We start from the raw sequence: 13,483 nt of genomic DNA on the forward strand, positions 1-13,483 counted from the left end.
TTGAATAACCATTGAATAATTTCCCCAACCTCAGAGCATAGGTCTTCCCACTTTTAAAAGTGCGCTAGGCCACTGAGCCCTCTCCCGGGACCCTGGTTATTCTGTTTACAGCAGAGTAATTACACAATGCTTCCACCAGGCAGAAAAGTTATTAGCTACCTTGTCCATTAAACATACATGAATCTACATGGAGAATGCATCAGAGTTGAAATAAAGCTCACTAATATTTGTTGCAAATCATTCCTTATAATAGCACAATAAAAAGCACATTAGTCAATGCAATTTAACATTTTTTATTGATTGAAGTGAAAGACATTATTGGAAATGCTACAGTGACCATGTCAAGTCTTCAGAAGACTGAAATATTAGTATCTACTGAAACAGTATATGGACAGGAGATTACAAGATAAAACTGAACGCAAAGTGAGGCACAGATAAGAATTTTATATTATCTTTTATAAGATCCTTATTTTTATATTAGTGCTACATATTTAATACAGTATTTCTAAACATAATTTTAAAAACACAGCAGCGAAACAAACTCAGTACCGATCATTCAGACTAGTAGATATTAGAACAAATAAGGCCACCAAATATCTCAAAAAATTATTTTTACTTCAGCCAAAATAACCATGCCTGATGAATAATTCAAATTTAAAATGAAAGAATCAAACACTTTGCCAATAAAGTAATATTTAAAAATTACCATGTGTTACACTTCATCTGCAAATCCTAATTTCTTGGATGGCTTTGAAGTAGACGTTGCTAATATTTGAAGCACATCCTCCCTTCTACTTCTAGCTTATATGTTTGCATATTGCAATGTTGAATTTCAGCCTGATGTTTTGGCTAGACAGCAGTGTTTTGCAAAGCTTCCATATTATCAACACTGCGACGGGGATCAGCGTCAACACATCAGCGTGAGACAGGCTGAGTTCCGGTCTCTTCAGTTTGGCAGATCCACGTTCTGAAGGATGAGCGCCACTCGGCTTGGAATGTACACCTGACAACACAATCACAACGGCGTAATTAAAAGAAACGTTGAACACACTGTCATATCACCAAAGTGACATATATAACAAGCAGTCTCTCATATGACTAGGGTCACAGTGATTCATGTAAATTCTACCAGCTTTCAGAAGGCTCAATCAAGTTCATAAGTTTTCAGCTCTTTTGGCAGCAAAGACTATTACAACAGTAACCACTAGAGGGCTCCAAACTATTTGCAAAAGATGCAATTCCTTACAGGAATGAGGTAAAAGGCTCTCTTAAATTTTACTGTTAGTTGGTGCACAAGGGCTGCGTGCAGTTCACAAGGTTGCTGTGATTGGAAGAATGAATACAATTAGGCACTCAATAAAGTTAACCCGAATAAAGAAAAAAACAAAACAAGAAACAGACAAAATAAAGGACCCTTTTCTCTGAGATAGGACACGCCCTTTCCACACTCCTATCTTACTGCGATATGCCCTTCTGGGTTCTATCACAACCTCCCGCTACAGTCTATGCTCCTCTGAATCTTGTCTAGAAGGTATCTGATGCTTTAAGCTCTTCCCTGGTACCCTGGTTCCTATAGCTTTCAGGTCTTAGCAATCCCTAGCCCCGCGGCCAAGTTTCCCTAGGACAATATCACATTCTCAATGTTCTCCACTCCATTTAAATCACAGAAGCCATTTGGCTCCTTGGGATCTTTTCACACAATTTGTGTTTTTCATTTTCCTTCCTTCCTTCCTTCCTTCCTTCCTTCCTTCCTTCCTTCCTTCCTTCCTTCCTTCCTTCCTTCTTCCAGATATCTATCCTCTTACCTGACTAGGTGTTTTAAGGAAGCAGGGGTTAAATATCTCTTGATTTTTTGCCACTGTCGGGTGCCATTAGAAAAGTTGGGTCCAAATAATGGCTGCATTTTGAAAAATACTTGTAACTTGTGGAGGAACACACTTCCAAAAGGTCCTCGAATATAACTACTCATAAGAAAATCTTTATAAAATGTATAACTAATGAACTGCGTGGCCTGATTTATTTCCTATATAACACACTTAAGAAATAGCACTGTAAATAATAAAATAATATTATAATTATAAATATATATTTCTTTGCTAATATTTCACCATATTTCAAATGATTCCCCATGTAAATAAAAATATATCGAATAAAAAAAATAAAAAACAAAAACAAAACAAAACAAACAAACAAAAAGAATGGTGTAGCTGGATCACATGGGAGTTCTATTTCTAACATTTTAAGGAACCTCCGCACTAATTTCCATAAGGGTTACAAAAAAAAAATCACCATATTCAGTTATTTTACCTCTACACAAACGCTTGACATGTCTCTTATAGTTTGCAATCAAATTAAAAGCTACAAGAAACATGGCTTTATGAAGAAAAACAAAAATAATTTCATTTGCCCTTTTGCTTTGCAAATGTCCTCACTACTTCTTGTCTAAGATATCTACAGTAAAGAATCCCAGAAGAAGTCAGACAGACCAATGGGACTGGCTGGTTTTAAACATTAAAAGACAGTCCATGTTAAAAGCTAAAGTTTAAATAAAATTATGCCATGAATGCAATGGCTAGAGGCCATTCCTCATCTTTCCGTAAATGTAACAGTCATTTAGAAAATAATATTCATCTGTTAAAAGTTTAACAAATGCCAATAGCCACTTGTAGTTCAGTGTCACAATCTGATTTGCAACCAAGTATTTTGAAAAAGGTAAATATCACATCTCTAGTTATTACAGGTGGGGAAATCAAGCATTTCAATGCCAAAAACTTTTTACCTATAATTTACACATTGCATTAATGTCTATTAACTTTTAAACCATATTAGAATTTAACTGCTCCTGCAATTCATTTCACCCAGTGTATTCTTCTTGGCTAAGACACAGATTAAAGTAAGATGTAGAAAATTCTACCAACAAAGGGAAGCCGTATATATATATAAGGTAGAAGTACCCCAAGGATTCAGAAAGGCTCCAATCCAAGGGATTTTAAATGTCTACAATGAAGCCACAGACAAAAGAAGCCCATCGAAGCAAAGGAGAAGAAACAAAGGGACAGACAGTCAGGTAAGCTCATTTCCTACTCTAAGCATCTTTGGAACAAATTTAAAGTAATCTGTCCCTCTAAAGGGTGATCATCAAAAGGTTTGTAGTCCATGTGTTAGGATCTTAGATCCTGAGTTTGACTTGTAGGTAAGATTCAAGGCTCTGCCACCACAGACAATCTTACGTCAAAGAACAACCTAGATTTTGACCTAGCACCAGAAAGCAGACAGTTCACATTCCCTTCCACTAAAATCATCCTGAGAAGATCTGTCCCATGATGTGGGGCCGCAGGGCCCTGGCAGTTCAGTCTGGAGAAGCTGCAATGAGACACATCAATCAGGCTGGGGACGAAAAATGAGCAGGTCTTTTCGCTGGACGGCACAGTGATACCTCAGAAGAGGTCCCCTCAGTCTCTTATCTGCCTCAGTTCTAGGCAATCATGGTAGCTACTGTTTGACTCCTATGTGCATAGTGACTTATTACTAGAATGTGGGTAATAAGTACCGTTTGTGAGGAGCGTTTCTTTAGATCCTTTAATAGTTTAGCTAGTTCAAATTTAAGAATTGGAAACCAGAGGATATAAGAATTTCAAGGTGGCAATACATACATTGGCTTTTCCACTTTGGCATTAACTGATTGAACGTGTTTTGAGAATTCTCTCTACCTAAATGACGCTGAACACTGTGTGTAAGGAACTTAATGGCCCCAATTTCAGTCATACTTAGAGACAACAATAATACCTGTTCGAAATCCTTCAGTTGGTAATCATAATATCTTTAACAGGACTATTATATAATTACACTTCTTGCTGCACTGTTAACCACCACAGTATAAAAAAAATTCCATAAGCAAGTTATTTTCCCCAACTCTGGCTATTTATGAATTTTTGAGTTTTATTGAGTTTCTTTGTAGGTAAACCAAGTTTCTTAGTCACTTGGAATTGACTGCCAATTTTACTAAATGCTGAAGATAACCAATGTTGATCCTTAGGATGAGATCATGCTTTGGGACTGCTGCTAAAACTTAGGGCATCAGTACTGGCTTTGTAACTCTCATCTTGCTATTTAAATTCCAAAACGTCTTTGATTTGTATGGCAAGAGAAGAGGCACAGACAGAAGTAGATTTACGCATAAATGTTTAAGTATGTTTAAATATAACTTACATCTTGGTATATATATACAGAAAAGATATAGTATATATGTTGTAGACCATGTGTGCTATAAAACACATCTTAGTAGACTTTCAGCCTTGTACATGTTGTAGTGAAGAAGAAATGAGACGATGTGATACATGTCTTTGAACTTCATTGTCTAGCCACAGTCATGGGGACCTGGTCCAAAGGAAGTGGCATTCAAATCATTTACTAAGAGTCAAATACATGCAACTCTACCGAATTTTGTGGCTAGCTCAAGTCTTAATTATTATAGTAACCCACAGTGTGTGTGTGTGTGTGTCTCAAAACCACATGACCACACAGTGAGCTGTTATATCAGCGTGGCCGTGTTATTTTTCTTCAGGATATGAGTTCCAAAGTTGGTTACATAATTTTGGAAAACAAGGTGTCTAAATGTTGCAATGACAGCATTTTAAAATAAAAAAGATATAATGCTACACAGGGCATTTTGAAAATATATATGAAAACGTTAAGCTTAGTGACATCTCATTCAGATATAATATTGGTGGGATGGAAATATTCTTTACTGAAATATAGGCCAGTATATATTGACCTCTTAGTTAATATATTTTTCATAAAAAGTGACTGTTAAAGGTAATTTTAGCTTTTGTATACATGTATTAGTTTACAGGTACTTTCTATGAAAAAGGTTTAAGTAGCTCTCTTTTTATATTAAGATCTAGGAGAAAAGTAACACACACACATACACACACACATGTTATAATTAACCCACATTTATCAATTTAAATTCTATGTATTATATAATTCTATACACAATTCTATATAGGACATACTCATTTAGAAATATTAAGGAAACAAAACTCTAAGAATTAAATGCTTTTGTTATCTAAAATAAGTCAACATTTCTATAGATCGTGCCAAAAACACGCTCCAACTGTATAAAATTGTAATTTCAATATTTATAGAAGAGTGTATTACAATAGAAACTACACCTATGCCAGATTCCCCCCTTTAAATTAAACCCTTATAAATCCCCAGATTTAGAATAGGTGCAAATAAACTCTATGTTGGGAAGGAGCCACGCTGACAAAGCAATTAATGCCCAGCCTCCTGCGTCAGCCACATCCTCACCATAGACCATCGTCTCTGTGGCTGTGAAGAATCCTTGAGCTCCAGTGCTTCCCTTTACACTGTGAAATTTAAACTTAGGAGCCAGAGACGGGAAAGGGGGTCTGTTCACCCAACACAAGCCAGTTTGCACACAGGTTAACGTTCCAGCTCCTCTGCCAGGAACTAGGATATAGAGAAATAATTATGCTAAATAATCACTAATAATTAGTGCAGCTCCCCCAACCCATCAGCACTGCAGGCTAGAGGAGTTCGGTCCCACTACTTCAGTTGCTATTCTGGGCCCTGACTCTCCAAAAGCGTTTCAGGGGTGGTGTGAATCCAGTTACCTCTGCTTTTCTGGTTTTCAGTGAGGAGTCACAGGCAGAGCTGGGCCGTACCTGCTGATGCTGCAGGATGCAGGTGTATTTTAAGATGCCTTTGAGCTCTGTTTGTCGCTGTCTTTGAAAGCAGATTTGACACCTACTCAGCAGATCCCGTGGCTTACTGAGCTTGCACATTAAAACGCTGTGAACCGGTTATGATGGGCAGAAATTTCACAGGATGAGGGAAACTTAGAGTTACTTTTCCTTTCCTTATCCCGGGACTGCTGTACACAGAGCTGATGTTATTGGTATGAACCAGAGTGCACTGAGGGTCACTTTCAAGCACTTAATTGGGTTCTAGAACTCACAAATCCCGTTTCGAAGGACTTCTGACTCTAATGAGGCATTCCTGTAACAGATGCTTTTGTTTACGTGATTTCCTGTCCCCTGCCCTTTGCCCTCATTGCTTAACAGATAATTGGCAAGTGGAACTTGTTTTCTTGTGTGTGTGTGTGTATTTATGTATATTTATATAACTGGCTCATTTGGGCCAGCTTCTTCCAATGCTCACTATATTTGGAACCTGCTCTTGTAGACAGATCCTTTATCAAGCATTTCTGGTCTCAGAGAACCAGGCTCTGTTGTGTGAAAGGCAGGCTCTCATCACCTTCCTGACTGAGGTGGATCACAGTTGTATTGTACATGGTCCTCAGGACCTTTGGTATTTCTTCTGCACTTGTGGTTGTATCACTAAACCCTAGAGGGAAGGGAGAGTCTCCATTCACCCTGCTAACTCAGAAGCTGTGACATGTCTGCATGGTCACTTCAAATTGTGCTTAGAAAGTAACCTGGTTGCCTCTAATGCTGGCTTGGTGGCTGGTTTTAATTATGTCAGGATATTTTTCTCCTGAAAAATCCAATAGATGCCAAAGTATCTTCTACCTACACCAGGAACTGTGAGTGCTTATCAATGAAAACAATCTCTTCCAACTTGGGAGAAGGTATTTGTAACTAAGCATCCTCACAGCACTTACTGTCTTGACACGTTCAAGATATTAAAATGACATAATGTGCCAACACATGGCCAGGAGGACTTCAAGACATGGAGGAGGACCTCCAGCAGTCTTTAAAAAGCCTGGCCGCGTTTCTGGCTTTGTGCTCCTAAGAACCTCTTCCACACTGAGAACCACACTGTCTGCCCTCATCTACAGACGAGGAAACAGGTGTGGTCACGGTAAATTACTCAAGGGCTTAAAGCTCTCGAGTGGCAGCCAGAGCCCTGGATTCAAGGTCTCTTCCATGGCCTTTGTTTGTTGGTTTCATCATTTCAGCATAGCAACAGAGCCTAGACCTAGCAAAGTTCTGTTCAGGTACGGGAACGTTTGACACATCTGCCTATAAAAGAAGTTTGCTAAATCTTTCAAACTCCTCCTATCAAACTCCAGGTTATAAAGTTCCATTTTACTGCGACAGGCTGCCGCTCCTCCGGTTCCTCCCTGTGAGCTGAATCATCTCTCCAACTCCCTTAGGAGTCTTTTACCTTTTTGGTTATTCCACATCTTTTAGGTAATTTCCTCACTTTTCTTATGGAACTATTTTTTATCAACCGTACTGCTCATGTCAAAATTGAATGCCTCGACAGGTTATAGCAGTAGTACTTCAGTTCTTCAAAAGTGCAGTGTGATCGTATCATGAGCCTTCTCCCTTGAGTATATGCAGACACGGTCCCTCTGTCACCACCTAAGCCTACATCAGGGCTATCAACACAACCGCACGCGCACACAAGGACAACAGCTGGGTCTGCCTGACCAATGTGCTAACATCACTCCTCAGCCCCCAGCTCCACAGTCCTTTCAAGTACTTTCTGGCTGATCTGCTATGCCTGGGATAAAACACTTTATTAAATGGGAGGCTTGTGCAACTTCCAGTGGTAGGGTAGAGTATGACTATGGAACCCAGGGGTGCCACACATTTTAAGGCTTACCTTACAAACTTTATTGAAAAGTGAATAATTTATGAAAATCTGCTTTCTTGCTATGATATATCCACATGTGCTTTAGCTATTTCCTGAGGGTAGGAGTGGAAAAGAATACCTCTCACAGTAAAAGAGAACAGGGGAGGTCTGAGAGAGAGATGCAGAGAGAGGGGAGACAGAACGGCAGGCACATGATCAGCCAAGAAAAGCAAAAAGAAAGAAAATATGATTTGTTTGTAACCTGAGCCTACCATATGGCCATAAATTAAATGCGAAATCTCCCCCAGTCTAACATGTTCCTAAACTCTACATCTTCTAAGAACAGAAACTCAGTATTTGAAGGCGGCAGCTCATCTTCTACATTGCAGCATAACAAAACTCATATGATAAAAAGCTTTTTTAGGTGCATGAATAATTGAGAGAATTTATAACTACAAAGAATCTGGCTCTCAATTTATTAGTTGACAGAAAAGATATAAATCATGTATTTCGTCAAGATGTTTTAAATTAAACTTCATTACATGGACAATAATGTACAAATCGAGTTAATGAAATATACTGCGGAGAAAGCAATAATTAAGTTGTTACATAAAGAATACACATGGTTGTAATGAAAAAAAAATAAAGCAAACCTGTCCCCTCAAGCCCAAAGAAATAACTTTAAATTCTGTCAATATTTCTTCCAACATATCCAAATATCCTTCAGTCTTATTATTCCTAAGACCCAGTGTCTCACACAACATTTTCCTGTCTTGCTTATCTTTTCGCTCCTGCCCCATTAGAATATAAAAAGTTATTTCTTTGAAAAAAAACTGTAACTATGAAATTAAAGAATTAAATTAAAATAGAATGAAAATAATCTACAGACGCTTACTTACCAGGAGAGAATAGGGACGCCCGTTATGTTCAAAAGCCTCGGCAAAGTAATCAGTGTTGTGGTCCAGTCTCTGATGTCCTCCATATTCCTCTGCATCTGAATCTAGTACAATTTTGAATGTATGGCCATTAAGGGATTCACAATTGTACAAATATGGAAGGAGACATCATAAATGCACTCTGAGTAATGTTAAATCATGATTCGTGCTGTGAAGTTGTTCCTTCTCCAACACCGTGGAAGTTCTCCTGTTCAAAAGAGTGCTAAGATCTAGCGCCTCCCCCAAGGTTCCACGTACACTCCATGGAATCCACGGAGAGCTCGCACAGCCTGGCTCTGAGTGTCCCTATGGCTGAGCATCCCCTTCGCTTTGGAAACAACCCATCCTCTATCTCACATGTTGCTCCTCCCTGAAGAGACATGGGGCTCACTGGTAATATTTCTACCTAAAAAAACCACAAGGAATACATTTAATATATAGTTGTGATAATCAATGTGTTAGTTACATCAGTTTTTAAAATGCATTAAACATACTACAGAAGACACACATACATGCATACATTGATCCTCATTTGAAAAAAACATTTTATTTCTGCCTTGTTTTTAAATTCATTTTAGAACTTGAATATCAGACTGACAAACAAAGACATAAACTAAGTATGTGGAAGTTTTCCTGGTGCAGCCTTATCCCAACTATCCGGTCTTAGACAACACAAGCAGGTAAACCCACAGTCACTGGCACAGGTGGATTTGTGTGGCAGTCATGGAATCAGCAGTCATGGAATTGGCAGTCACTTAACCATTTCCATCCTTGAATTGCTGAAGATTAAATCCTCTGTCTTACATGTTCTCCAACTCACTACCCAGTGTCCTCTCAGACTAGCATGTATTCATAGTGATAAGCATGGCTACACTTACAGAAGAAACCGAACGGCTATTTTATTAACTGAAAATGTCTAGAAATAGTACTTGACATTAAAATCCACAAGTAAATACTTATCAGTACTTAGAGAGTTTGCTTTGTAGTCTAGCCTTATGCTGAATGCAGATAGTACTAAGGCAGTTTAGTTTTCTTTTCCTGAGATTTAAATCTTCAGTACCAATAATGCTTGTGCATTTCTCATACTGTAAAAGGATCCTAATAATTGTGCCTGTGGGCGGTGATCAGTGGCCTATTGTATTCGTCCTTTACAAACCTTGGTCTGGGTCAGAGATGCAGATGGACACGCCACAGGAAATGTGGTATAAGGAGTGACACAGCCTAGGTCAATCCAGGTCAGTCTGCTTGGATTCCCACAAATGCTGATGATCAGGGTGCTAGTGTGCTCAGTGAGGTGAGATGGTGAGCATTCAGATGATGCTTTCCAGGCCAGAACTTACCAGTGAGTGCACCGTAATGCCTATGAAATGACTTAAGCCTACTAGTAAGTTTTATGGGGAAATATCATTGGTGAACACGACAGTAGACACAGTAAATCAGGGAAACATCAAGGAGTGACCAAAATAAAGTTTAGATCTGTTCTTCATTCTAATACCCCATGGTTTGAGACATGGATTGATATCTCAAAGAGTCAGTTTTGAGAAGAATGCCCCAGATTATGATATTCATAACTACTGAATTAAATTACACACAGATTACTGGTTAGCAAGAAGAGCTTTGGTGAAGGCTATAAAAGTCAAGCACATCTTCAACATCAGCCAATAGCTCTCATCTCATGAAACTTCTGGGTCTTTTCTTAGAAGCTTTTCCACCGTGGCACCCAGTGGCAGTTGTGCTAGAAGGGTTTCCCTGAGTGGACAGGTGTATTATTTTAAGAGACAGAGGATCCATATGCATTAGTCGCTGAGCACAGAATTTTTGTTTTCAGTTGTTGCAAGGCTAATCCACTGAAAAATTCAACAGTATACCTTAGTCTACTTATTTTCAAAATCAGTGATACAGGAAGAACAGCAGGCATTTCTCTTCTTCATACAGCATATTAAAAAATAGGAAGAGTCCACTTTATATGTGTGTAATTTGAGCCATAGTAATTTGAGATTGTAAAAAGACAGAGAAGTTTTGAAATATCAGCTGGCCTTTTCCCTTTTGGTTGGTCTATAATTTTTAAGGAAAAACTTCTTCTGTACCCAGTTAGGGAACAATCCAGCTTTGCGTCTTTATCACCTGGGGAACGTAATAGCTTCCTTAAGGAACTACAGTGCTTAAACTTAGAAGTTGCTACAAAGTGAAATACTAAAGGTGATGATGGGGAAGTCATTTTCTAGTTCTTATTTGCTGTGGCGTATTAGTCAATCAAGTCCTTTCCCTGTATAAGGCTTTGCTTAAAACTTGGCCAAAGAACTTAAGAGAAGCTTATCAGACCAGCTGATTTCATTTGCTTATTTTAAATATTCTCTCATTCAGGAAGTCCCTTAATCTCTCTTTAAATCTCATTCAAAATATATAAGTATATTTTGAAAATTACAACTCAGATAATTTTAAGTTGTTCTAAAATGCCCTGTTAATTAATGTGCTTTCAAATTACAAACATAAGCCTTAAGCAATCCTTAAGAAATATCCACAGGCTGCAATTGTTCATAACTACCACCCCACACCCAGAAGAAGTGCCTTCTTCTAAGACGTTCTAAATAAACCATTTAAACCGATTCACTATCAGGTGTGAAACTGCAAAGAATAAGCTTTTACGTTAGAAAAACAGGGAGTAAATTATTTTTACTATCTCATTCAGCAGCTGTTTATATAAAATCTACAAGACAGAATGAAAGATATAGCAATCAGTAAATGGTCTTAGTTTATACATAATTCAGACCCTGTCATGGGGGAGACTAATCACGCATGAGCATTCCTGTGACTAGAGAAAAAAACACACTCAATGAAAGAGAGATTGGGGGAGAAAGAGAAAAGGGAGAAGTGCCAGTTTGTACAGAAGGGAGAAGCAAGGCTGGACTAATGCATTAATATGTGATCTGTTGATTCAGTCTGACCCTGATAAACATTTTAATCCAAACATGGTTTGATTATCAGGGACTTCAACCTAAAAGTCATGACTCAAGTATAAAGGTCAGGTAAAAAAAAAAAAAATAGTCTGGGAAAATACTAAGGAGGTTAACAGTGTCCAAGGATAAGGAGGCTGGCGCACAATCTGGGGAAAGAAAGTGGAAGGGGAGGGTAGTCCTGCCCCGAAACAGAGAACCTGGTGAGTGGTCCAGTTGGGTGTCTGGCACAATCAAAGGCAGAATCAAAGGCAGCTCTGATGACCCCATTCTCTGCACCTGTCTATCCGGGTTCTGGGAGAACCAAGTAAAATGCTGGTGAATGCTGTTTCTTACTGAGTTGTTTTATTTTTTTTAATTCTTTTTATTAGATATATTCTTTATTTGCATTTCAACACTGCAGGGACCAAGGACTTCTCCTCCCTTTGATGTCCAACAAGGCCATCCTCTGCTGCCTATGCACCTGGAGCCATGGGTCCCTCCATGTGTACTCTTTGGTTGATGGTTTTGTCTCTGGGAGCTCTGGGGGTACTGGGTGGCTCATTTTGTTGTTCCTCCTATGGTGCTGCAGACCCCTTCAGCTCCTTGGGACCTTTCTCTAGTTCTCCATTGGGGATCCCATGCTCAGTTCAATGGCTGGCTGAGTATGTACCCTTCTGTATTTGTCATGCACTGGCAGAGCCTCCCAGGTGACAGCTATATCAAGCTCAGGTCAGCAAGCACTTGTGGGTATCCACAATAGTGTCTGGGCTTTGTAACTATATATGGGATGGATCCCTGAGATTTTAAAGACAAATGAGCCAGAATAAATACAGTGTGAGGAAATAGGAGAGGTTGTAAGTGGTGGCCCTCAAAGTTAGTACACTTAAATGCAAAAGATGGATGCTTCCAGCATGGGGACAGTTTATTGTGTTAGTTTGGATCCATTCTCATTCACTTAACCCGTCACTTGTGAACCAATTTTATTTCCTTGCTGAATTTTGGGAGATGCACTAAGAAAAGAATAATAGAATTTTTAAATGGAGATTTCTCTTTTCTATTAAAAAAAAGGGAGATGAAATAGGTCCTTACCAATTTGGATAGCATTTTAAAATATTATGACTTCTTATTTTAAATTCAAGAGCTGCCTAAGTATTTGATATATCTATCAACAGGTTGAAGTAGATAAGAAGTTTTAAGCATTATTTTATAATCTATGTCCTTAAGTTTAAACCAAGGGAAGAGTCTATTCTGAAGGAGGCCTACACTAATAAGATTAAGGAACAGTGAAGGCACGGAGACTCTCAAATTGAATGGCTCTTCAAACACTTCAAAAGCTGCTGTGTTTGCTCAGGCACTTGATAAAGTGTCTGTTCAAAGTGTGAGCATTTTGATGTAAGAAGAGCTATCATTTATATCATTCAGTGCCAAATTCACTTCACTCCCATTGATAAAGCTGGAGAAATTTATTTGTAAGGTACAGCCCCTGTGATTTCCAATTCCGTGACAGAAAAGGGGGTGGGGGACAGTGTCCTGCCAATGTTGATGGCCATAAAGATGGCAGAGCCAGTGACTTAGTATATACCTGCAAGGAATCTCATCATTTTATATTATCTCTCCTAAAGAGAGACACTTGACTGTGCTACTCCTTATAAGACATATCCCAATGAAGACATGACAATATGAGAAAAACATATACTAGGTCATTAATTTGAAATCAATTGTCTTCACATCTAATTCTTTAATGCACACGCTCATTTGATGAGCCATTATATTACCTCAAGTGAGCTGAATGATACCAGGAAAGAGACTCTATACCCAAGAGAGAAAACAGTGTTAAGACTCTAAGATCCACTCTCACTGAAGTAACCCCGAGTAACCGAATGTCTGTTTGGAAGAATATGACCAGCTGTTAGAAGGTTTTAGGATTTCAATACTCTAAAGATGACTACACAGTATTTGCTATGATGTTCAAATACACTGCATCGCTTCTTGTTTCACAAGTTGAATTTTATCTGTTGACACATACGATCTATAAAATATAAG

The 13,483-nt window shown here is 38.5% G+C and overlaps 1 protein-coding gene across 1 annotated transcript in view; it reads right to left on the reverse strand.

Annotated features, from left to right (window-relative positions):
* Positions 1–843: 843 nt before the first annotated feature.
* The window catches only part of Gbe1 (1,4-alpha-glucan branching enzyme 1), a 244,121-nt gene continuing 231,481 nt past the window's right edge, over positions 844–13,483 (reverse strand). Inside the window, exons 15-16 of the mRNA XM_052158831.1 lie at positions 8,469–8,584; positions 844–1,003 (exon numbers count right to left, since the gene is read on the reverse strand). Coding sequence (XP_052014791.1) covers positions 947–1,003; positions 8,469–8,584 — 173 coding nt within the window. The 3' untranslated portion in view covers positions 844–946. The remainder of the gene's footprint in view (positions 1,004–8,468; positions 8,585–13,483) is intronic.

Source organism: Apodemus sylvaticus, chromosome 15, assembly GCF_947179515.1.
Source record: "Apodemus sylvaticus chromosome 15, mApoSyl1.1, whole genome shotgun sequence".
Lineage (NCBI taxonomy): Eukaryota > Metazoa > Chordata > Mammalia > Rodentia > Muridae > Apodemus > Apodemus sylvaticus.